Source organism: Cydia strobilella, chromosome 16 (genome assembly GCF_947568885.1).
Source record: "Cydia strobilella chromosome 16, ilCydStro3.1, whole genome shotgun sequence".
Classification (NCBI taxonomy): Eukaryota; Metazoa; Arthropoda; class Insecta; order Lepidoptera; family Tortricidae; genus Cydia; species Cydia strobilella.
Genome location: NC_086056.1, coordinates 13,318,522 through 13,345,874, shown reverse-complemented (window position 1 = coordinate 13,345,874; position 27,353 = coordinate 13,318,522). Strand labels below are relative to the sequence as shown.

General features: G+C 38.8%; 1 protein-coding gene across 1 annotated transcript; it reads left to right on the top strand.

Moving 5' to 3' along the window:
• Positions 1-582: 582 nt before the first annotated feature.
• LOC134748194 (uncharacterized) lies at positions 583-27,122 on the top strand. Its single transcript, XM_063682906.1, has 7 exons — positions 583-733; positions 17,056-17,159; positions 19,778-20,044; positions 23,339-23,501; positions 24,404-24,547; positions 25,333-25,537; positions 26,604-27,122. Exons 2-7 carry the CDS (start codon positions 17,090-17,092, stop codon positions 26,784-26,786), a joined length of 1,032 nt encoding a protein of 343 aa, XP_063538976.1. The 5' UTR covers positions 583-733; positions 17,056-17,089; the 3' UTR covers positions 26,787-27,122.
• The last annotated feature ends 231 nt before the right edge of the window (positions 27,123-27,353 follow it).

Below are 27,353 nucleotides of genomic sequence, written 5' to 3'. Positions count from 1 at the left end.
AGTAGTTTTTACCCAAGAAATCATCGTTTAAGGGAGTGAAAAGGGGGGTGGAAGTTTGTATGGGGAATCGATAAAAAGCAGATTGGATGAAAAATATGCTACCCAAATTACTAACTCCACGCAGACGAAATCGCAGGCAAAAGCTAGTACTGTCTATAATGCTGATGCTGTGTCTAGGCTGGAAATATACGAGTAGGTATAATATACCTACCTATAAATAAACGCAACATTTGGTGTACCTCAAACCCATTATACTACCAACACCGAATGAAAATAAAATATACTTAGCGTGGCTGTGTTACCATGACATCATGTGGTTGAATCACGTAAACAAATGGCCGAACTTCCACATATCTAGCTGTCCTTGTCCGACCCACAGTTTCACAATTGTATGTTTTCGTTGTATCTCTCTTTTGCATCTGTATACCAATCGCATCACGAGCGCGGAAGTTGATAAAAACCAGCCTGAGCGGGATCTTATATAACGTTTGATTTTTACGGATCTTGAGGTCACTGTTATACTAGTTAACTTGAGTTACGCTCTGTATACGATGATATTACGTATCATATCGCTATTCTATTCGTCCAAAGTTAGTCTACGCGGTATGCGTGAAAAGAAAGACGTGTATCGATTCCACCCGCGAATTTTTCCGAATTGTGGCCAAATCTTATCAATTAGAATGTGAATTGTTATCGGTGTGGACTGCATGCTATTGAAAAGGATTTCAGTGAGGTTGGTCTACAGTATAAAAACTTAATAAAAAATGCAATTTTTTTAAAAGCTTTCATCAAACTGCAAAACTGCATTTATGTCGAGGGCGAAATAAAGTAATAATTTAATGGTATTCCTAAATATTATAGTCAAGAGCTATAGTGAAGTATAGGTACCTAAATGTTAAGAGTCACGGCCCGGTGTAGGTACAAAGAAAAGAAACTTATAAATTAGCTATTGTTTTATCAAATTCCACATAGAACTCGATTCTCGCCGACTTGCCTAGTTTTGGTACATCCAGATTTGACTCCGGCTTCCCTAGAAAATATTTATGAAGCGCCGAAAATGCCTTAGAGATCATTTTTGCTCGATTCTGACGTTCTTGACAGCCCTGGCTGTTGCGTCCCTCAGGGCTCAGTACGCCGGCTACCATCAGTTTGGCACTGACATAAACGCCATCGAGAACGCAATTTACTTTATATGCATCTCGCTCGTACTCCCAAATTAGTGCGAGCGAGATGCATAGAAAGTAAATTACGTTCTCGATGGCGTTTATGTCAGTGCCAAACTGATGGTAGCCGTACAGATCAGTGATGCGGGCATGCGGGGCACGCCAGTAGATGTGCCATGGTTTGCGTTTGTCGCAAGTAGCCGAGGGGCTACGGACGGAGCAGTCCCCATCTGACCATGTTTTGCTTACAGCGACCTACTTGGGACCTGAGCCTGTTTAAGGACTTCCAAATTGGCCAAGGTTCTTTATAGCCAGGCGGTAGTTGCACCAAAGCCTGCACGTAGACGTGGATTGAAACTATTTAAATAGTAAATAGTAATGATTTTCTCCATTCAAATAGTTTTAATCCACGTTAAAATCCAGGCAAGGGCACATAATTTATAAATCTTATAAGAACTAGGACGGTGTAGGTTGCTAGGTTGTATGCCTGCCAGCTGCCAGCTGAATCTTAGCATCCCCTTTCGCTGAGAGAAATCAATTTCGGCAGCCAGTCTGACCTGACCTACTTAATAATCCCTTGCCCTTATAAACGTTTCAACTGTTTTGAGGCGGAGGTTGGGAGGAGGGCAAAACGTTAGGTACAGGCCTTGAAAGGGCACAGCAATTTAAATTATTAGTGTTATACATACTTTTTAATATACATATATGTACATACTTAAAATGTATCTTATTGATAAACTTAATAAGAAACGTTGGTATGGATTATCACGTTACTGAATTTACTTATTAAGTATATGAACGAATTTAGGAAGTCGAGAAAAACGCAAAAAAACCTAACTATCTAAGTAATGTCCCATCTTAACAATGTAACTATTTAAAAGCGTATAAAAAAGCCCATTATTATTCTTATTACACAGCAGTTAATTGGTATTCATTGAGTTGTGGTTATTAAAATGCAATGAAGGCATCATTGTTGCTGCCGGGAGCTTTAAAATGCCGCATTATTTTATGGAAACCATATAAAGTTACACCGTTTTTCTAATAACATGGCGAACAATGTTTTACGGGCAGCGGCGCGCGGACCTATAAAAAACCGAATACCTATCAAAACCAGATTACGTCATGCCGGCTAGTTAGATTATGAGACGAACACAACAGTGATTCCGACAAGATCGTATCCCATGCTAATAGACATTTTAAATTGAACTCTAAGCTACAAGACATAAGGACGTATCAGGAAAATGCTTTATGTAGGAAGTAGTTTACAAGGGAATAAATCTCACAGAAGCACGGTCGTAAGTTTGTGAACTGTTATTTTTGTGTTTGTTTACGAATAAGGGGTATTGAGGTTAAACATAGTGATGTGGGGAAATCGAAAACACATATAAATCGAATACGTGGAGTGCATTTCTATGTGCCATTTGAAATTTAGATATTCCTAAGACTGACTGAGGACCTACATAGGACCTACCCACTTTTCTAACCTATTACCATTACATACAGGATGCGGCTCTTAAGGATGACTCACGTTAGACCGGGCCGTGTCCGGGCCGGAACTTCCGGCGCTTCGTTTTCTATGGAAAGCACCACGTGATCACCTGTCATGTCATAGAAAAGTAAGCGCCGAAAGCTCCGGCCCGGACACGGCCCGGTCTAACGTGAGTCATCCTTTATGCAGATGACCGTCATGTATTTATAAACATTACGTAGTGTTTCTAATTCGGCTAATTTACATTCAGAATAGGTCGATCTGACTAATTTGGTAAAATCCAGACGTTTATTTTGGAAGATACGTACGTTATTAGGTACGTTTTAGTATAAGTACGTGTTCGGTTTGCATTTTGGAAGCACTAATATATTTTAATACTAGGTAACTACCAAATACCTAACTACGAGTACTACAGACGTTGGAGACGAACCCACTTCTGAGGTATATCACTTACAAAGAACTTGCCGTTCTAAGTATCTTCAGTTACCTAGGTCTATACTCATCCTTTTCTTTTGGGTTCTAGTACTAGTGTAAGACAAAGATTTTATTTTTATTTTTTATTTTATTAATTCAAAAAATTTACACAGCATTACAGCGAACTAATACACTGAGAAACTTATAATAGAAAGTATTTATACAAACTAGGTACATGATACAGTCTAGAAAGGACAACAGAACAAATGTAAGAAAGAAAAACTAATACAAAACAGATGATTCACGCTTATCCATAGCCTCACAGTACTTCATACATTCTTTACACAGATCCATCCCACTACTTGCAAATACATCACATCAGATGTATGATTCTCTCTGTCTATGTCTCTGTCTATGTTTGAAATGAGACAGTCCTTTGACAAAATACATTTTTATTCCTTCTATTCTATGTTTGATTACTTATAAACAATGGTACTGTGGCGTCTCCCCTAGCTGTCACTGTCGACATCGTGCCACAAGATTCTAACAGATGGCGTTAGAGAGCTAGAACGCAATTAGCTAGAAACCTACATCGCGCTTACGGAGTTTCAAATATCACTTACTATTTATATATTTCTATTTATTTACGCCGAAATTGAACAATTAGTTGCTGAACCAAACATCATTGGTGTGACCAAGGCGCAAAGGCTTCGGTGGCTCGGCCATCTGGAGCGAATGGGAGACGATCGGGCGGTGAAGAGCGTTTGAGGGAAAACCGACAGCACGCCGCCCGGTCGGACGACCTAGGTACCGATGGGCGGATGGATGTGGTGGACGCTGATCTGCGCGAGCTCCAGGTCCAAGACTGGCGAGAAACGGCACAGGACCGGAATCAGTGGCGAATTGTCGTGTTGGAGGCCAAGACACACTTTGGGTCGCTGCGCCAGAGGAGTAAGTAAGTATTTATATATACTCCATCTGACTACCTCTGTGGACTTCGGTCCCCAGGCATAACACCCGCCTGGAGAGAGTCTCTCTCTACCTACCACAGTACCTTGGGTTCTGCAACTCCGGCAGAGTCACGTGCGCGTTTCCTGCGCATCCAGTATTAAGGTAGCTCGTACGATGTCGGAAGTTGTCTCTTCTATAATTTATATCTATATATAAAGAGACCCATTTTTGTCAGTAAATAGTAAAATAGTTATCCTGAATTTGTAACCGACAAAGCTTAGGGCTGTACCAAAATTGGAGCAATTTGTTTCACAAACTTTTAGACAGAGACATTTAGAGCCCAAATCTATGTGATCTTTCTATGAATCAGCACAGTGTGCGACCGTTTAGGTTCTTGGGTGTATGAACTAATGTAATCCTTTAAGAAACCGTCGACAGCTCATTCCCAAGCCAAATTAAATTGCAGAGCAGAAAACGCGTGACAGCACATTTGTCATCCCGAGCGTGCCATGTGTCATACGTCGTGTAGTGTATGCTGGTTGCGAAAATTAGGGCACACGGAACTGGCGTCGCTGGCGAATGGCCAGGATTTCACAGCAATGCTAAAATCAATCTCTATATACCTAATTATAAAACCATTCCTGATTAAAGGCTATGTGGGTCATGCATATTATACACAGCACGTTTCTCCTAAAATCTCATGTGAAGGTCAGTTCAATAAAACAATCCGATAATCCAGCAAGCTTTGTATTCACGTACACTCCGACATAATCAAGTAACTTAACCTCAAATCATAACGTTTTGCTATTACAATATGACAACTCGATCTGCACTCGTTCGTAGCCTCCCTCGTTCTGCCTCCCAATTGTGGTGCCAGTTGCCGCCATCTTGCCTCACCGGAAGCGTTACGATTTAAAATCGCGACCAATCGGGAGCCAGCTCGAAATGTCAAATACTCACTTCCGTTATTTATTCAATGAATATATTTTGATAATCAAAATATACAGAAATTTAAAATACATCACGCCCAAAGTTAACCCTTATCTACAAAATGTCCGCCCTAAAATATGAATTATCTTTTTTTTTTATCAAGGGCTATAAATCCTCATAACATAACATTTTGCGATCATTTTAAACTAACACGGAACTTAATCGCGTAGAAACGGGCGAGGAATTGTATCAACATCTTACTGCGCGGGTTTTGCGAACTACCCGCACTTGATCTTGATATTAACTTGTACGCTAAGGTTGTCACTTTACCTACACACAACACTAACGACATCCGATGGTATGTGATGGGATGTTTTTCCCCCTTACATTTGCTAATCACTGGATTCCACGAAGACGAAATCCCATCCCTCATTTAACCATAGGCCATAAATAAACGTAAGTTTTTACGCGATTAAGTCCAGTGTTAGTTTAAAATTATGAGTGAAAATCGTATTAGTTTAAATTAACATATTTTGTGATAATCTTAATTCCAAGCAATAGAGGTTATATACGGGCTATTAACTATGTATTAGGCTCTCAAACATGCACATAAACGGTTAACTATTGTCAAAAGGAATGACAACTTTGGTCTTAAAATCTGTTTAAAAGTAGATATTTATGACTCGGCAATGCGTAAATCAATCAATGTTTAAACGCTATTTTGTTCATTGGAATCAATAATGTTGATTGGAAATAATGGGTATTAATTACCAAAATCTCAGGAAACAATTGAATCTATGACGACTCCGAAGAGAGGGCGGCACCGTTGTCTAGAAATGCTTATGCCATCTAAATACCAGTCTTATCCCTACAACATACCTAACCGTGACATGATGTCATAACTTACAAGGGTCACTACTCATAACGCGTCACCTTGTAACTGCAAACATAACTTTTTTATGACCGAATGACACAAGTTGTTACTCAAAAGTCCTCGACCTCGTCGTCATGAGTAGCATACAGAAGCAAGATTTTTTGCACTAAGATGATAATATTGATAATACACTGTACAAACGAGTCACTTTGTACCGAAATAGATAGAGATCTTTATTTGCATCCAATGTACATATTTATATAACATAGTAATATATAGGCACATGGTCCCTGGTAGGGTATCGTGAAAACATTAGTAAGTAATACCTAATATTGTCTTCGGTTACCGCGATAGTTACTCATGAAATAAAACTGAAAATGGATTATATCGCGTATATTGCGTAATAGCTGCTAAAAAAAGCAATCAAATATAAGTTTTATGTACGAGTATGTGACAAGCATAACATAACTTAAGAGCCAACAGGAGTGGTCATTTCTCCATACAAACGTACTCGACTGTTTCCTCCGTGGTTTTTGAAGCTAGAGCAATGATTTTTTCAACACAGATTAATATTGTCAATATCTGTGTCGGTGTGTTTTGCTTTTTTTGATATTTTTGTTTTTTAAGGCGCTAGAGCCCTTCAAACATGGCCAAAAATGGCCTCACTGACTATGCCGCAATGAGAGGCGTGGTATTCAAAACTGATATCAATTAGCCAAAAAATCAAAACAGTCCGACACAGACAATTTCATAATCATTTGGATTTCCAAATTTGGTTACGATTGGTTGAGTTTTGGAGGAGGAAACAGTCGAGTACAAAACCTCGATTTTTGAGATTTTTACGCAGGATTTTTCGCCTAAGCTGCAGTTGTCCTTATCGCACTAATTTTAGGGGCGGGGTCACGTTTCTAAATACGTACACAGACAGAAAATTGATGGGCAATAGTCGACATTGAATGTCGATAATCTAGTGATGTGATAAGATCGATAAATCATAACAAAGTCGCGATTTGCCTCTTAGTAGGAGAAGTAAGTAAAGTGAGTATGCACTTTGGCCTCAGAAGATATCGTTTAACACTATTTATTATTCCTTGGTTCATATAAAGCTGAGCTGACGCACTAGCTACGAGATTAAGTCCTGGCTACCCCCCAAAAAGGGAGGGGAAAAGTCGGCTTCTGCGGTCCAGTTTGCCTCTTTTTCTACCTATCTGTTGCTATGAGATCAAATTTGGTATACATTTTGTGTAAATTAGGGACGAATAATTTATTTTAGAAATAATAGTTTCACATTTTCATACACAAATCTGAATACATGAACCAAACATTAAAATAAAATAAATATTTAAATGGCGCTCCCAAACAACAAACGTTTTTTTGCCGTTTTTTGCGTAATGGTACGAAACCCTTAGTGCGCGAGGCGCGAGTCCGACTCGCACTTGGCCGTTTTTTGTTAATAGCTTTTGAACTTTTTTTATGTGGGAATAAACGCTTCGAATACATTTTTTTAGACATCATTCCGAATCCAATGAGGTATCATATCATACGTATTTTTAGGAATTAGTATCTCTATTAGTGGCAGCCGTACAAGCCCAATTTCAATGAAAAACCGCAAATCGATGTACAGGTTAGCCGTTTGGCACACGCATACTAAGAGGTCAAAACAAAATTTTTGACCCGCAGTTCCTAACAAAAATCCCTTAGGAGGGGTGTGCTGAAACATTTTTTTTTGTATGGAAAAAAACTTTTTTTTTCTAAAACCTATCGTGTGTGGTATCATACTAAAGGGCTGTTTGAGGCGATTCTAAAAGTATCATCATTATATTTTAGCATTTTTTTTTTGTAAATTAAAACAAATAGAATTTTCAAAACATACCAAGTTTGGGGTCAAGTTAAAGAGGTATTTACCGTTGGTTATATGGATATTACGTATCATTGTATGATTAATATGTACCGTATCTGCAGTACAGTTCCATAAGTCTCGTAGTCTCGTAAAATAGGTATTGAAGTAGAACTGTGTCACTTTGTATTGAAAAAAAAAAAAACTACATAAATAAAATTATTTTCAAAATTGCTTTTTTGGGGTTCGATATGAGGATATCACGTATCATTTGTGGTATATTGTACAAAAAAAAATCAGCCATATCGTATCTGGAGGAGCCCAAACTTGGTATGTTTTAAAAATTCTTTTTGTTTCAATTTAAGAAAAACCGGCCAAGTGCGAGTCTTTAAAAAACCCGTAGGGGTCGGATTAAAAGCTGAGTAATTAAGTCCGACTCACGCTTGACTGCAATTTCTAATAGATTTTCCTGTAATCTTTAGGTAAAGATCTATTTTGTGTATTTTTCTCAAAATTTTTGTCCCAGTAGTTTCGGAGATAACGGGGGGGGGAATGGTAATTTTTTGCCTATTTTCTTGAATAACTTCTAAATTGTTTATCCTAAAATTATAAAAAAAATGTATTAGAGATTCTCACAATGAGCTCGGTCATTTGATATATAACACGATATAGTTTGAAATACTTTATTTTTAATTTTCTCATTTACCCCCCAAAAGTGGCCCCCATGTTTAAAATTCATTTATTTACGTTACATGTCCGTCTTTGGGTCACAAACTTACATATGTATACCAAATTTCAACTTAATTGGTCCAGTAGTTTCGGAGAAAATAGGCTGTGACAGACGGACAGACAGACAGACAGACGCACGAGTGATCCTATAAGGGTTCCGTTTTTTCCTTTTGAGGTACGGAACCCTAAAAATGGCTAAAATGTAATGATGTGGTATATTTTCAGAATCGCTTCAAAAAGCCCTTTCGTATGATAGATAAGAGAAGAAACCGATAGGTTTAAAAAATATATATACAAAAAAAAAGGTTTCAGCACTCCCCTCCTAAGGGAATTTTTTTTAGGAACTGCGGGTCGGAAATTTTGTTTTGACCTCTAGTATACGTGTACCAAACGGGTAACCTGTACATCGATTTGCGGTTTTTTATGCGAACAGCTTACGCTATATTTTTCACCACCTTGAAAGTTTTGTAGACTAGACTTTTGTCCCAAATTGGGGTTTCATATTTATTCCGACCAGAATTAGCTCTTCAAACATACCTATTTTTATAAAAATCTGACTCATAAATAAAACACGGACAATTAATAAAACTGTTATGTTTTTTTACTCTTCTGTACCTCGAAATGTTAATTAGATTGCAGGTCGTAGAAGGATATTGAATTCAGTTACTTAAAATCAAGGAGTTAATCACAACAACAGGGAATAAGCAAACGCTTAGTGGTGGTAACGAGCGAACGAGCTATAATCGAAGAATAAATCTGTAAGAAAAGAACTGGGTATAGCGTGGTATGTGGTATGCATAGCTATGGCGTAGCGGGCCGCGAGTGTCGCGACGCGCCGCGCGAACGGAGGCCGGCGAGGAGCGCAAAATGCGTGCGCGTCTGTGTGCGTGCACCACACACACTGGGATAGTCCCTAGCTACGCGGTACCGCCCCCGTCAGCGCGACGACGATATTCAACTTGAAATCTCAAAATTGAAAACGGGCTCACCTCCTGTTGGCTCTTAAAATAAATATTAAGAGTAGGTAACAATTAGGAACAATTAATATAATAGGTACTTAACTAAAATGTGTTTTTTACATACTTATAACAAGGTATTCTATAACAAGGTAATAGCATTTTTCGACAAGTTTACTTTTGAAAAAAGAACTTATTTTCATTGCTCGTAAGTGTAATACTTTAATACCTACTGCTTTTGTATGTTAGTAACAGTATGTACAGAACTAATTTGCTTGCACCCACGCCTGCTTGAGTAGCGAATCACGTATATATTTGAACAGACTTAAGAGCCAACAGGAGCCGAGACCAAACTCAATTTTGAGATTTGAAAGAGAATATCGTCGTCGCGCTGACGGGGGCGGTACCGCGTACCGAGGGACTATCCCAGTGTGTGTGGTGCACGCACACCGACGCGCACGTTATTTGCGCTCCTCGCCGGCCTCACGCCGCTCGCGTTTTTAGTAACTAAATTCAATATCCTTCTACAACCTGCAATCTAATTAACATTTCGAGTTACAGAATAGTAAATAGTAAACATAACATAACATGGACATACAAGAAAACATTGTTGTATAAAAACATACAAGATAACGGCTGTTAAATTAATCCAATTAAATATTTTTAAATATGATAAACAAAAATATTAAATTATAGTCGTGAGTATTTTAAAAGTAAAACTCCCTTATACCTTGATTTTAAACAAAGTATTTTACTTATAACTTACTTGGTTCGTATGAATTAGTGACATACCTAATTAAAAAAGAAAGCTATAACTCCCGCGGGAACAATATAGGCCTTTTCCCTTCAGTACACCTGCATGAAATAAGATCTTTTCGAGCAAGCGTCTTGAAAAACAAATTTGCCGCTCTCCGGCTCCGTTGAATAGAAAAAAAGAAAGCCTCAGGTTAGATAAAATTATCATAATAAAGAAACATGTGACATGTGATATTTCTTACTTTGATGTAATTATACAGTTTTATTGATGGTCCGTTTTTTTATTTATGTGTCAGATTTTGATAAAAATAGGTATAAATTGAAGAGCTCCTAATTCTGATCGGAATAAATATGAAACCCAATAAATAAATAAATAATAATAAATATTAAATCAATATTATAGGACATTCTTACACAGATTGACTAAGTCCCACGGTAAGCCCAAGGAGGCTTGTGTTATGGGTACTCAGACAACGATATACATAATATATAGGTATAAATACTTAAATACAAATAGAAAACACCCATGACTCAGGAACAAATATCTGTGCTCATCATATCATATCATCGAACCCAGGACCATCGGCTTCACAGGCAGGGTCACTACCTCCTAGGCCAGACGACCGGTCGTCGCCCAATATTTTGGGACAATAGTCTAGTCTACAAAAGGTTCAAGGTGGTGAAAAAAATAGTGTAAGCTGTTCGCATAAAAAAACCGCAAATCGATGTACAGGTTAGCCGTTTGGTACACGTATATACTAGTCAAAACAAAAATGTTGACCCGCAGTTCCTAAAAAAAATTCCCTTAGGAGGGGAGTGCTGAAACCTTTTTTTGTATAAAAAAAAAACTTTTTTTTTAAACCTATCGTATACTTCTCATCTATCATACGAAAGGGCTTTTTGAAGCGATTCTGAAAATATACCACATCATTGCATTTTAGCCATTTTTAGGGTTCCGTAGCCAAATGGCAAAAAACGGAACCCTTATGGATTCGTCATGTCTGTCTGTCTGTCGTCCGTCCGTATGTCACAGCCACTTCTTTCCGATACTATAAGAACTGTTGAAACTTGGTAAGTAGATGTATTCTGTGAACCGCATTAAGATTTTCACTCAAAAATAGGAAAAAAAAATTTTAGGGGTTCCCCATACTTAGAACTGAAACCCAAAAATTTTTTTTTTCATCAAACCCATACGTGTGTGGTATCTATGGATAGGTCTTCAAAAATGATATTGAGGTTTCTCATATATTTTTTTTCTAAACTGAATAGTTTGCGCGAGACCGAGAGACACTTCCAAAGTGGTAAAATGTGTAACCCCCCGTCTAACTTCTAAAATAAGAGAATGATAAAACTGAAAAAATATATGATGTACATTACCTTGCCAACTTTTACCGAGAACTGGTTTGAACGAGATCTAGTTAGTAGTTTTTTTTTAATACGTTATAAATCGTAAACCGCAATTTACCTTTCACTCACGTTTCACATAAAAATACATTGTATTTATATGAATTTCATGTTATCAATTTTTGTTTTGTACAATAAAGTGATTTACTACTACTACTACTACATTGTTTAAATTGTGTAATGTACGGAACCCTCGGCGCCCGATTCCGATTCGCACTTGGCCGGTTTTTTCTTAAATTGAAAGAAAAAGAATTTTCAAAACATACCAAGTTTGGGCTCCTCCAGATACGATATGGCTGATTTTTTTTGTACAAATGATACGTGATATCCTCATATGTAACCCCAAAAAAGCAATAAAAAATTTATTTAGTTTTTTTTTTCAATACAAAGTGACACAGTTCTACTTAACCCTTTAACTTGACCCCAAACTTGGTGTGTTTTGAAAATTCTATTTGTTTTAATTTACAAAAAAATGGCTAAAATGTAATGATGTGGTATAATTTTAGAATCGCCTCAAAAAGCCCTTTCGTATGATACCACACACGATAGGTTTTTGGAAAAAAAAATATGTTTTTTTTTTCATACAAAAAAAATGTTTCAGCATACCCCTCCTAAGGGATTTTTTTTAGAAACTGCGGGTCAAAAATTTTGTTTTGACCTCTTAGTATGCGTGTGCCAAACGGCTAACCTGTACATCGATTTGCGGTTTTTCTTTGAAATTGGGCTTGTACGGCTGCCACTAATAGAGATACTAACTCCTAAAAATACGTATGATACCTCATTGGATTCAGAATGATGTCTAGAAAAATGTATTCGAAGCGTTTATTCCCACATAAAAAAAGTTCAAAGCTATTAACAAAAAACGGCCAAGTGCGAGTCGGTTCCGTACCATTACGCAAAAAACGGCAAAAAATCCCGTTTGTTGTTTAGGAGCCCCACTTAAAAAAATATTTTATTCTGTTTTTAGTATTTGTTGTTATAGCGGCAACAGAAATACATCATCCGTAAATATTGCAACTTTTTAGCTATCACGGTTCACGAGATACAGCCTGGTGACAGACGGACAGGCAGATTGACAGACAGACAGACAGATATTATTTTAAAGGTATTAAATATTCTTTTAAAAATTAGGAAATAATATGGTGTATTTAAAACATATCATGGAATATACTACGGTTATAAATTGATATTATGTAAAGTAATTTTTTCAACAAGTTAGGCAATTATTAAGTAACCACATTTTTTTCGAACTTTCGTCTTTGTTGTAAATTAAAAAAAAAAGAAAATAATTGGCGTAAAAAGTATTTCGCCTCGTGGAGCCCCTTTCATGAGATCACGTCACAAAAGTTTTAATAAAATTAATACTTTGTTTAAAATTAATTTTTTAATAATAGTGAAAATTGTAAAATATAAAGCAATATAATAATACGTACTTAGAACTGATACTTTTCTAAATAAAGAATGAATAAACTAAATTGTGTAATTAATTTTTAGTGCAAATCACCACAATTTGCTTCTAAAGAGCAAATCTGTGACCAAAAATTATATATAGTTTTAATTTTTCGTTCGTATATTCAGATTTGTGTATGAAAATGTGAAACTATTATTTCTAAAATAAATTATTCGTCCCTAATTTACACAAAATGTATACCAAATTTGATCTCATATCAAGAGATAGGTAGAAATAGAGGCAAACTGGACCGCAGAAGCCGACTTTTCCCCTCCCTTTTTGGGGGGTAGCCAGGACTTAATCTCGTAGCTAGTGCGTCAGCTCAGCTTTGTATGAACCAAGGAATAATAAATAGTGTTAAACGATATCCCCTGAGGCCAAAGTGCATACTCACTTTACTTACTTCGCCTACTAAGAGGCAAATCGCGACTTTGTTATGGTTTATCGATAACTTATCACATCACTAGATTATCGACTTTCAATGTCGACTATTGCCCATCACTTTTCTGTCCGTGTACGTATTTAGAAACTTGACCCCGCCCCTAAAATTAGTGCGATAAGGACAACTGCAGCTTAGGCGAAAAATCCTGCGTAAAAATCTCAAAAATCGAGGTTTCGTACTCGACTGTTTCCTCCTCCAAAACTTAAGCAATCGTAACCAAATTTGGAAATCTAAATGATTATGAAATTGTCTGTGTCGGACTGTTTTGATTTTTTGGCTAATTGATACCAGTTTTAAATACCACGCCTCTCATTGCGGCATAGTCAGTGAGGCCATTTTTGGCCATGTTTGAAGGGCTCTAGCGCCTTAAAAAACAAAAATATCAAAAAAAGCAAAACACACCGACACAGATATTGACAATATTAATCTGTGTTGAAAAAATCATTCCTCTAGCTTCAAAAACCAGGGAGGAAACAGTCGAGTACGTTTGTATGGAGAAATGACCACTCCTGTTGGCTCTTAAGAGTTGAAAATTATGTTTGATGCTAGGACCTATTTACCAGATTTTTTAAATAGTTACCTATAGGTATTGGTTGGGTACTTAAAATAGACATATATTTATTTTGGACATGCGTTGTTTATACCTACTCAAAAATCTTACAATAAAATACCCTTCAGGTTGCCATGATAGGACTATAAGTTTAAAGATTTTGAGCGTAGCGAGTGATTCAAAAGGCATCAGATGAAGATTGTGTAAGTAAATATACTCTATCCCACCCAACCCCAGTGTCAGTAGAAGAAAGCGCGTAATTCCAATTTTCTATGAGAGGACAACCCCTCACGCCTACATTTTCTAAATTTACCACCCTTTTGTACTGACGGAAATCACGGAAATGGCTTGCTAAACTGTAGGTAGTTAATCAATCCTACTAAAAACATTGGAATGCTTTAAAATTGCAATCCTTCCTGCCATCCTTCCATCCTTTTCCTGAAATCCTGATTACAAATGAGATTATTTAGCCTCATTCCATGTTGACAATCGCATTAATATCTCCAAAAACTCTTACGTTATTTCCTACTCCCGACACCACCTGCCATCTTGGAATTTCTACTGAATAAGCTTCGAATGAAAATAAAATATGTAACGAGGTCCTGATAAATTATGTCAAGCCCATCACATCTTAAAAGACCGGCAACGCACTTACAACCCATGTGTCCATGGGCGGCGGAAATCGCTTACCATTAGGAGATCCGTCGGCTCGTTTGCCTCCTACACTCCTATATATATCATTAAAAAAAGTTGACATGTAGGTACCGCGCTACCGCGGCCTTTATCACATGTGTATATACTGTATGTACAATATATGTGGCTACGGAAGTGACGTTTATTTATTATACACTTTATGTTAAGGGATTAAAAGTGGTTTTCATATGACTACGTTGTACACTTGGGGGAACGATTAACGGTGTACTTTCGTCCTTGAATGAACAATAGGGAAAATATATACTACACCATTGTGTCGATAACAAACTAAGTATATCATGAAGGGATATGGTATATGGCAAAGATAGATATAACTCCGTATATGGTAAATTATCACTAAATTATGTTCACGAGTGCCAGTAAACTTATGGGTTTTTTAACGGGAAGATTGCTAAAGTGGTATTTTGTTTTTATGGGAAGGAAGAGATTTTGAATATTTTGACACGTTTAAGAAAGTGCGTCAGCAAAAAACACAATATTGCCTGTGTTAAAAGGAAAATGTAACAAAACCTGTAGTTTAGACAGACATTAGCCTCTGTTAAAGTAATTATGATCCATGAAAAATAGATATTAAATAAGAAATATATTTGATATTATAAGTATGAGCAATAGCAATATCGCTATAAAAACTTATTTTTGTAACTCATAACATAAGGGCGGTCATTCAACAGCTGTATGTCCAAATGTTTCATGGCATAGTTACATATTTTTCAACCTGGGGTCTTAACCTTTTGACCCCCAGTAGGGTCGCAAAAGCCCTATAGTGGTCGCGGGGGCGCGGACCGCAAATCACAGGTCTGATGTCGGCAAACCGCGGCTCGCGAGCCCCCTGCGCTGCGGCTCTTTGGGCGTACAATTGCGGCTCTTCAAGTCACTCAAAATATAAACACTTGGAGTTCCCAGACCAAGGAAAACAACGTTTGCGGCTCTTTTAAAATCCTTTAATTAGTGAATTCTACTGCGGTTGGCTCGTCTTTTCAGAAGTTTTGCCGACTCCTTTTAGGTAATATAGGCACATACTGCTGTATATGTATGTAATAATCTGTGTCTGGAGGGCAAGAAATCGCGAAACAAAATGATCATGCCAAAGGAGGTTGCTTCATATTTTCATTGGGGTTGGGTTGATAAATATTGTTCTATTTAAGAGTCCCCGGCAAGCTCGGCCACAGAACTGGCCGAATTGCACCTTTTCATACAAACGTAGTTCCATTTTAAAATTACGTGTTGGATTGTAATGAAACTTTGCACATCCATTGACATGAGGTATATCTAGGTTTGTTTTATAAACATAAAACAAACGAAATAGAGCAAAAACAAGTTTTGTGTGAAAAACTTAAATTCGCTGTAGTTTTTTTACTATGGTATCTGAAGCTACATAAACTAATTACAGACATAGATATACCTTATCCTAGTACAAAGTTTCAGAGCAATCTAGCTACTCGTTTTAAAATGAGAGCGGAATTACGTTTGTATGGTGAACCGAGCTTGCCGGGGACCCTTAAACGTTTCAGTAAATTATTTTTTGTATGGTGTGCCAATTCCCCGTAGCCGTAAATTTAATTAACTCTCCTGAGGGACCTTAACGTCACCGTTAACCACTTGCCACACGTTGCGTTCATTAGTGAGCGTTAACAGTCGGTAACACTGCACTCTTTAGTGGACCTTAATATCTTTAAAATAAGGCAGTTAACAACGTCGACGATCGTATTGGGGTTGACAGGGAAATTAATTACTTACCTATTAAATATTAGTAAGGCATATGCAAATGTGTTTCGTAATCGAATCGAAATTGTAGTTTTTCTGTGTATCTATATGTTTACGTTGTAATATTTAGATTAAAACATTTACATATTCAATGAATAGTCAAGTGGGCCCATTGCTCAAGTGGGGTACTTATGCCTTAATTTCCATATACGAATTTTCATTATTTACACTTAACGCTTTCACTCTCACGAATTTTGCTATTCTTTTGACTTGTTTTGAGGTCAGTTTAGATAGAGAGGTGTCACCTAGGGTCACTTTTGCTGCCCTTTATCCGGGCGGCAATCATATTTTTAATACTCTTTCACTTGGACCCTCAAGTTTCAAGTTTATTTGCATTCATGTTGTAGGTACATATGGGTATCAAATAACAAATGAGTAGATAATAATGACCCTGGTAGGGTATCGCCAAAATATTATGAATACTTACTAAAAACAAATCAAATATTTATACATGTGACAAGCATAACATACATTCAGTAATACGTAAAGAAAGTTCGATGATTACTCCGAAACCATTTTCGCTGAACATACCTACATGGGGGTCTTAATGTAGCACTAGTCTTGGTCCCATAACATATTGGCCTTTCTTTGCTTCATTATGTAGATCTTCATCGATTGCAAACATGTTACAGAATGGACAACAAATGATGGAATAGCCACAATACGATGGCGATACTTATTCACGACTACTACGAGCTGGAGGAGCGGGCGGGCAAGCACCTTAGAGCGTGGAAAGGTAGGTAACTTCTAACATTCATTAACTCATTTTGTATGCCTAAGTATCTATAAGTATTTTTTGCGAAGTAAGATAATCGTGTTGAAAATATGGCGAATTTATTAAATACATAAGTTCATCCGTTTCATTTCAATAATTTCGGTAAAAATACATCTAACACCTAAATTAATCAGAATGAGCCGACTAGAACTCTGTCGAATTCATTCTTTTGTGTTGCATGATTGTAATATATGTAGGTAAAAGCAATATAGCTTATACTAGAGCGGTACTGTCATAGTAAATTTTGTAACCCCAGTAAATTCACTGCCATCTGTCGACACACTTTAAAACTAAAAATGAAGATTTATAAAAATACGATAAAATGTATTTAAATATGGATAAATGATTTTTTTTATTTGCATTAATTATTTTTATGATTTTGACCCATGTTCTTTCACTGATATGCGTTAAAATTGTTAAATAACAAACGAAACCGTCAACGCCATCTATACGACAGTAGGCCAAAGCTAGTAGCGCCCTCTGAACGAGAATCAAATTTTCTTGATTTTCGAGGCACGTTTTTTCCTTAGACTGTATCCATCTATTACGGAGTTATATCTATCTTTGGTAAAAGGTAAAATAATAAGTAAGTATTGAACAAAAGTCTACAGTCGCACTCAATTTCAGATGTGGAAGATGCAAAATGTTTCCAAAAAGTTGAAAAGTTTTAGATATTCCTTAAAAAAATGACAATAAATAAAGGGAGCTTTCATTTGAGGTTTTTGTGAGAGGATCACTTTCAGTAACCATAATCTACTAGATGTCGGGAGGTTCGCTGAAGTCCGAACAATGCAACGTGGCGTGGACACATATTTATTCCCAATTGTACAATATTTAGTGAGCTTTCATTTGAGGTTTTTGTGAGAGGATCACTTTCAGTAACCATAATCTACTAGATGTCGGGAGGTTCGCTGAAGTCCGAACAATGCAACGTGGCGTGGACACATATTTATTCCCAATTGTACAATATTTAGTGAGCTTTCATTTGAGGTTTTTGTGAGAGGATCACTATCAGTAACCATAATCTACTAGATGTCGAGAGGTTCGCTGAAGTCCGAACAATGCAACGTGGCGTGGACACATATTTATTCCCAATTGTACAATATTTAGTGAGCTTTCATTTGAGGTTTTTGTGAGAGGATCACTTTCAGTAACCATAATCTACTAGATGTCGGGAGGTTCGCTGAAGTCCGAACAATGCAACGTGGCGTGGACACATATTTATTCCCAATTGTACAATATTTAGTGAGCTTTCATTTGAGGTTTTTGTGAGAGGATCACTTTCAGTAACCATAATCTACTAGATGTCGGGAGGTTCGCTGAAATCCGAACAACGCAACGTGGCGTGGACACTTATTTATTCCCAATTGTACAATATTTAGTAGGTATTATAACGAGTTGACTCACAAGAATTAGCACGTCGCACGCGCAGCAAGCTTTTATAATGATATGACCTCACCGGCCGCGCCTCTGGGGCGGGGGCCCGCTGTAGCAGAGCAAACAGTGATAACACACCTCTAACGTCGCTATATTATTTCAGTTAGTTATTTTGTTTTAATTATAAATTTTTCGATTAATTTAACAAGTTGCTGTTAGGCAATTTAGAGTCGATGATTAGGAGATGGCGGTGATGAAATTTCAAAAACGCCGCTGCGGACAGACAGATATACAGACGGGCATGGTTTACATGGTGAAACTATACCTAAGGGGTCCTATTAGTTGATTACGAAACCCTAAAAATAACTTTTTTTTTTAAATACTGTAAACAATTCAACATAATGAGGGCTAACGCGTATGAAATAGCCGCTAGGGGTGCTAGTGTGGATGGTGGTCTTCGCAAATATGGATGGTATGGCTGACAGCTGTTCTTTAGTCTTTTGGACCACCATCAACAGAGGCGCCAACTGGTGAGCAAAAAAACGATAGCCCTCATTTTATATAATTTATTATACGGACAGTTATCTAAAGATAAGCTATCTATGTACATCGAAAATATAGGACAAATATTACCACAAATTATCTACTATAGACACATTGACTGATAAGTCTTCTATAGGTACCTATCAGTCGTAATCTAATAGGGTCGCACATGTTTTAAATTGTCCTACGTAACTTTCTATGCACCCTTCTACATTGATCATATAAATGCTAGATTAGACATAATGACATAGGTATATGTCAGAGCTTTTGTATATTTATTAAAACTGAAACGGACGAAAATAAATGCATCTCTGCTCCAAAAACTTGTATGAGGACTGCACAGCACACACATAATCTGCTTTTCCAAATTAGATATCTATAATTTGCAATCGGGATAGTCCGTCCGGTACTAAAGGGGCCCACTGACTATCAGTCCGCCGGACGATATCGGCCTGTCAGTTAGAACAAAAATTTGACAGTTCCGAACAACTGACAGGCCGATATCGTCCGGCGGGACTGATAGTCAGTGGGCTCCTTAAGTCGTAAATTACGTGGAAAAGATGAAAGCTTTATTTCCATCTTTTCACGTACACGTAAAGCACCGAAATTGAATTGAATTTAGTTTAAAACAATTTCTATTATTATTTTTTCTGTTCCAGTATGGCACATAATAATCTACGTGCTAGCAGCCGTATTTGGCATCCTAAACTACGTGTTTCTGCACAACACAATGTCGATAGTAGACGACCACTGCGTACTGGGAGCCCCACAGATCGTGTTCAGCCCGGTCCTCGTTTACAACCCAGACCGTGCCACCAATGAGACTGGAGTGGAAGCTCAACCTACAACCGTCCCTGTTAATACGACAGAAACGTTGAAGAGAAGAAATGCACGCACTGATTTAGAGGATGCTATTGCAAAGAATGGTAAGTAATGGTGGTAATGGCGGGCGGACACGCTATACATCAAAAATCACTTGCGTTTCTGTGTGAACGGCACGTCTGTACACGGGTCATGCGTCATAGTGTGAGTAAGTTGCTTAAAAATAGTACTGAGCGGCCGGCAAACGGCCGTCAATCTGCTGTCGCGGGGCAAGGTAATTCGAGTCGGGGCGGGGCGGTGCGTGGCCGTTCTGTATGATAATACTATTACTTATTCTGTGGTAATAGTAAGAGACCTGTGGAGACGCAAAACATCCCACCATTGACAACACGGGACAGATATTGTCCTGGCGCAGACGCACAAGAAAGCCCGACCCCAAATGAAGTTGGAAAAAAAAACCGGACAAGTGCGAGTCGGACTCGTCCACCGAGGGTTCCGTACTTTTTAGTATTTGTTGTTATAGCGGCAACATAAATACATTGTCTGTGTAAATTTCAACTGTCAAGCTATCACGGTTCATGACATACAACCTGGTGACAGACAGACAGACGAACAGACGGACAGAGAAGTCTTAGTAATAGGGTCCCGTTTTTACCCTTTGGGTACGGAACCCGTTTTTACCCTTTGGGTTTACCCTTTGATGATGATTGCAAAGAATGGTAAGTTATATAAACTTTTTTAACAATCTTCTGCCTAGTCGGTAGTGACCCTGCGGCCTGCCTACGATGCTGCCCAAGTAACATATTGTAGGTCCAGGATGCAAATCCCAACTTGGTATGTTTTTAAAATTATTTTTGTTATTAAAAAATAATGGCTGAAATGTAATAATGTGGTATATTTTTAGAATCACCTCAAAAAGCCCTTTTATATGATACCACACACGATAGGTTTCTCGATTTTTTTCCCATACAAAAAAAAATGACAGATGAAAAGGATTTTTTTTAGGAACTGCGGGTCAAAAACTGTTTTGACCTCTAGTATGCTTGTGCCAAACAGCGAAACTGAACATCGATTTGCGGTTTTTTTTGCGTACACCTTACACTAAAAACATAGGCTCTGAAGCCCCTTCCACACTCGTGCGCGAATCGCGGCGCGAAGCCGAGAACGCGAGTGTGGAGTCTAGTTCGCTAATCAGCGAAATCGACTCCTCAAGTCCTCACCACGCTCGCGTTCGCGGCTTCGCGCCGCGTAGTCTGGAGCGAGCTTCATGTTTACATATTACTTTTTCAACACACTTGCTCATAACGACGTTTTTATTCCACCGATTTTTGGCTCATAATAGTCATAATCCTAGATATTAAACATGCGTGCTTTTTCAGTATATTATAACACTCGTGGTTTTTTATTATATTATCCGACTGAGTTAAGAAGGTAACTCATTGCTAATAAATACTAATAATATGCATGGAAACGGAGCCTTCTTTAATTGGTCGGACTGGCGGGCACCGGCGCGCCCGACCGCCTGCCGCGGCCCGGCCGGCCCGCCCGCGGCCGGACGAGGGGCGGCCGGCAGTATGACAAAATTAATGCAAACACTGCATACTAACTGTTTTAACAATTAAAATTTGATTATTAAGAAAGTTTCTTTTTTTGTGTGCAAGTGTGTTGAAAAACGTCGTATGAAACGCGTGTGCATTGGTAATTACACACATCGGCTTTCTTATACAATATCGCCTTGTGTGTAATAACCAACTTAGCACACTTGTATCACAATGTACTATTATGAACGTTTGATAGTAACAAGTAATGTATTAGGCAACTATAGCATTTACTATTAAATAGTAAATGCTATTAATGCTAATTAATGCAAATTTTGCATTAATTTGCAGTACTGCAAGAACGTTGGCAACAGTAATGTAAACGTTACTGACTGAGTTTGAAATGTACAAATCTTTCCGGGCCGTAAAACACAAACTACTTAATGCACTTGGCAGACTGCCACACTGAAGTAGCTACTTATTTCTATCATGCTTTGCTCAGGGTCGTATTCCACAGAAAGAAATTGGACATTTATTTGTCCAATGTGCATTGTGTTGCGTACAGCCAGTGGACTGTAGGTTGGTGTTTTAGCATATATTAATCCAATAGATTTAGACCGCTTACCGGATGGTTTTGTGGTCTGCTGCTGGCAGAGGCCTCTGCTGGAGGATGCCTGGTGATGTTCTTTCTTGGTGTATCCTTCCTTCGAGCACTTTAAGAGGGTTTTTACCGAGTATTATTTGCTTTCGCGTTAGTTTTTTATGGTTTTTTATCACGTTTTTGATGACACTGAAGTTGCTAGTTATATGTTTTTCAAGACCTCTTTTGTGACCGGCCAGTAGCCGCGCTACTTCCAATGAGTTAAATTTTAATGTAGAGAAAAATTAAATGATAATGTAGAGGTTACTAGCTTATCATTTAATTTAAAGCTACATCTAGTGGTTAACTGCCGAACAATTTTGCTTAGTAAAATGTAAAATTCAGTGGTAAAGTAATAATTAAGAAAACTTATATTGCTGGTTATTTATAAGACGGGTTTCCACCAGTGTGCGGCACAAGCATATATATACAGTACAATTACAAAAATGCGAAACCGAACCGAACTAAAGCGACATCCAGTAGTGAAAACATAATCTACATGGTTTGTTTCAATGCCAATAGATGGCGCTTAAATAAATAATGGCGCTGACATCTAGTAAATGAGATGCCGAATTAATTTCTAGCGACATCCAGTAGTGAAAAAAAACTGACCAAGTGCGAGTCGTACTCACACACGAAGGGTTCTGTACCATTAACTATAAAAACGGTCACCCATCCAAGTACTGACCCCGCCCGACGTTGCTTAACTTCGGTCAAAAGTCACGTTTGTTGTATGGGAGCCCCACTTAAATCTCTATTTTATTCTGTTTTTAGTATTTGTTGTTATAGCGGCAACCGAAATACATCATCTGTGAAAATTTCAGCTGTCTAGCTATCACGGTTCATGAGATACAGCCTGGTGACAGACGGACAGACGGACGGACAGACGGACAGCGGAGTCTTAGTAATAGGGTCCCGTTTTTACCCTTTGGGTACGGAACCCTAACAAACCTACATGGCCTAAGTGGTTAGTTTCAATACTTTCAGCAGTAAATCGCGCTTAATTAAATAGTTGTGCTGACACATTTTAACACACACATTTTAACTAGCAACTCTCCAAAAGTAGTTTGGCAAGCCATTTACGTCAGTAGAAAAAGGCGGCAAATTTGAAAAATGTAGGCGCAAATAGTCTGTCTTCCATAAAAAAATTGAATTTCGCGCCATTTTCTACTGACAAAGTTGTTTGACCGGCTAAAACAATTTTTTTTTTACCTTTACAGCATCCTTAGAAGAGTGGCCGGCGCTGGATCTTATGAGGACCTTCTTCGGGCCGCGGACGGACTGCGAGTTCGTCGAGTACATGCCGATCGTCTCCACCGTGTTCGCGCTCGTGTGGACGACACTGTTTGTCATGTGTCCTGGGGGTGGGCACGCACGCTTTGGGTGAGACACTTTAAATAAATAATATGCGCCAGTTATTTAGCTACTCGTATCGTACCTACATGCGAAGTGGCGGAATGACGTGGCAAAAAATCCAAATTTTTATGCTATTTTTTTTTACTATTTCAAATTACCTATTTACAAAGAAATAACTCAGAAAACCGGTTGGTTGGTATTTGACAAATAGTTCACTAGGGTTATGTGGGGTAAATACAGTGCTTTCGTACCGTAAATCGCGAAAAAAAAACTGCTATATCCCATAAATTTCGGTGAATCAGTCAATGTTTTCTATAGAACAGCTGAGTTTTGTTTCGCGATTTCGGGATTGGCCCCATTTTGTTTAGTATGATCTACATCATAATATTCATATTCAACCCTCAGTATGGTCAGAGAACAAATTTCCCTGTATAAGGCACGGGTAAAAATAAGACAAAGTTTGTAGCACTAAAATTTATTCTATTTCGTTCCAATTTTCCCTAATCATTTTTTCCCATTTAAAAAGAAGTCTATACACATAAGACTTCACGTGTACCTACCGCCAGGAGCGCGAGCTATTATTAGACGGGGATCTAGCCCCATTAAATGGTACATACATGATAATGGGAGCAACGGTACCTTGACAGTTTGCTATTCTTTCCTTATTACTGGATCCAGGAATCTGGCGGCTGGTTTCCCTTCCTCTGCTGGCCCCGATGCACTCTGTCATTTGACGATTTTATTTTCACCTAGGTATCCGTGCCCACAAAACCCACTTATTGCCCTATCCCTTTTTTATTTTAGCATAATAATCAAGAAACCGCATTTTCAAATTTAAGCCAATACTTAGTTGAGGCTAGGCGGGTGTTTCACATGTCCGATAAGTAGTCGTTACTTTATGAAGGAAATTAATATAGTAATCTGTCCAGGCTCACCCAACCTTGGCGCATCCTGGCCCCGGCGCTGGTGTTCACGCTGGTGCTGGTCGGGCTGACCGCAAGCAGCTTCACGCAGACCAACCGCGGGTTAAGAGAGTTCTGCTCGGCGTTCTACAACTACACCAATGCTACCACGTAAGATCAATTCCTGAAAATTTACCAATTTATTTTAATCTCGATTCCTCCTATAGGGAGCGTGCATAAACTGTAGGGGGCAGCACGGAGACGTCAGATTTTTGGCGCGAGGCGTAAATGTGAAGTTTATGCTTTCAAAGTAGCCCACAAGATGGCAGCACGTGCTTTGGCGTGAAGTGTCAATGTACATGTGATATGTGATGTACATGTTTATGGTTCCGATTCAGGCCACAAGATTTATTAATCTGTGCCACAAGATGGCAGACCCTCCAACGCGCACGGTCCCTATACAATCAAATCTTTCGCTAGCGTACCTACCGAGCGTACATGCAGCGTCAACCAGAGACCGAAACCAGGCGTGTCTCACTTTTCGCTTCATTTCGTCGCTACAAGTACCTGCGGCCGCCTCAATTTTGAGGTTTTGCCATAGTAATTGCCGCACACCGCTATGGAACGGACGCCTGCACGCGCTTGCGCCGCCTTGCGCGTTAGTAGTCGCGTTTTGTTTGGGAGCTCGCGGGAGTGAGTCTTCTGTACCTAGTACTATTATATATTCTGTGCCGAAACCTAAAATAAAATAGATAAGGTTATTGTCAAAGCGGTACTCAGATATAGGCTTTAGGTGTGGCGCATACATACGGTGACGGTCACCGAGTCGTTCGCCTAGGTATGAGGAACTGACAATATGAAAATTGTGCCATTATGTCACCTAAAACCACAACTCAACTTTTTTATTTAGTATACTTGCAGTCCTATAACGTCTTCATATCGATCATATTTTCCAGCTGCTCATCAGTAAACGTGTACATGGAGCGCTCATGGAACGCCACGTGGAAGTTCGGGTCCCGCGCCGTGGCCACGCGCGCCGCCAGCGCCGGCGTCTGGGTGAGCTGGGCGTGCGCAGCCACGCTGCTCATCGTGCGCTGTCTGACGGCGCCCGACTTTCAGCTGAAGAAGACTGGAGTTTATCTGGCGAAAGACCCTGAGCTGGTGAGCAAATTGTGCACACACAAGAATGTTTGTTGAATAGGACCACACTAAGTTTTCATGCCAAGTGCTACGTTAACTATGGAGCCTATAGGGATATATATGCTTTCTTACTGCCTTGTGCAAAGTTAGCGTGGCCAGTCTGTATATTCACTCCCGTTGCCAAAAAACTAAATAAATAGAGATTAGGATCGTTTCCTAGATATAACAGTAGGCGCAGGACAAAACTTCGCCTTTCTAGAGAACCACTATAACCACTTGCGTTGTCGCACGTGACTCATATGTAAAGCGCGATTTCAAGTATGCAGTCGCGCGCATCAACGTAAGTCATGCTAGGGGGTCAGATACGTATTTAGCGCACCATTTGCGTTTTTTTTTTATGAAATAGGAGGCAAACGAGCAGACGGATCACCTGATGGTAAGCGATTACCGCCGCCCATGGACACCCGCAACACCAGAGGGGTTGTAAGTGCGTTGCCGGCCTTTAAGATGGGAGTACGCTCTTTTCTTGAAGGTTTGAAGGTCATATCGGTCCGGAAATACCGCAGGCGACAGTTCATTCCACAGTTTAGCTTTGCTAATCAATCACTAATATTATTGTTCGCGTACATTTCATATAACGATGTGAAGCGTGAGTACATCAGTGCGAGAAGGGTTCGCTAATGGCGCGCAAGCAGTCGCAAGTCAGACCTCGCACCTTAGTATACAAACATAAAGTACAGTCAAGATGTATCCATTTTTTTCACTTTATTACAATGCAGTAGGGCAGCGGTTCTTAAACTTTTTTGGTGACGGAACACTTTTGGAAAGCGAAATATTTGACGGAGCCCCAAATTAAAAAATTTCGTTCATCACTGTAGACCAGACATACCTATAAAAGAGCTGGGTTTTCGTCTTATTATTACAAGAAGTATTCTCTCGGAGCCTTAACAGTCTTCGCGGAGCCCTAGAGGTCCGCGGAGCACACTTTGAGAATGGTTGCAGTAAGGTGAAAAAGTGGATAAATAAGTACATCTCTTTGTAGTCGACTGTACGTATACATTCATCATCGACTATTCTTTCGTTTCAGAAAATCACGCCCCACCTGCTAAAATCCCGACGGCGCGGGGGAAAGTCGCCATCGCCCAGCAAGTCAGTCCGCTCCGAGCCCACGGCCACGACGGAGCTGGTCACCAACCTGGAGCAGGACTCCGCCCCCACCTCGCGGCTCGGCACGCCCGTGCCGCCCGGCGAGAAGGATTCCAACGTGTAACCGTTGCCTCAACAAAACAAGGGTTTTAAACCTTACCTTACCTTGAAAAGCGCATCAGTGTCATAATTGCGAAATCTCTTGTATCTAAAATGAATTCAACGAAAAACATGAACTTTTTTGGTTTATAAATAATATATACAAAATTGAACATGTATGTACTTAAAATTTTAATATGTACATGTTTTTTTGCGAAATACCTAATAATTTTAAATTAGGTTTAATTTTGTATAGTTTTTGGTTTTTTACCTTTTTGTTGACGATGATGACTATACCAGTGTTTTGTATTTAGATTTAAGTTAAAAAACATTAAATAAAAATTTCACATTACACAGGAAATGTGTTTGTTATTAGTATTATATTTTTATACTTTTGCTGAAAATCTACTACTGATACATACTATTAAGGGCCCTCCACACTCGCGCGCGAATCGCGGCTTCGCATCTTCTTAGTAGTTTGTGGCGCCGCGTAATCTAGAGCGGCTTTATAGACAACACAACGCATTGCAATGTTATTGTGAAACGTAGAAAATATAGTCTGTCAAACAACTTTCAGTAGAAAAAGGCGCGA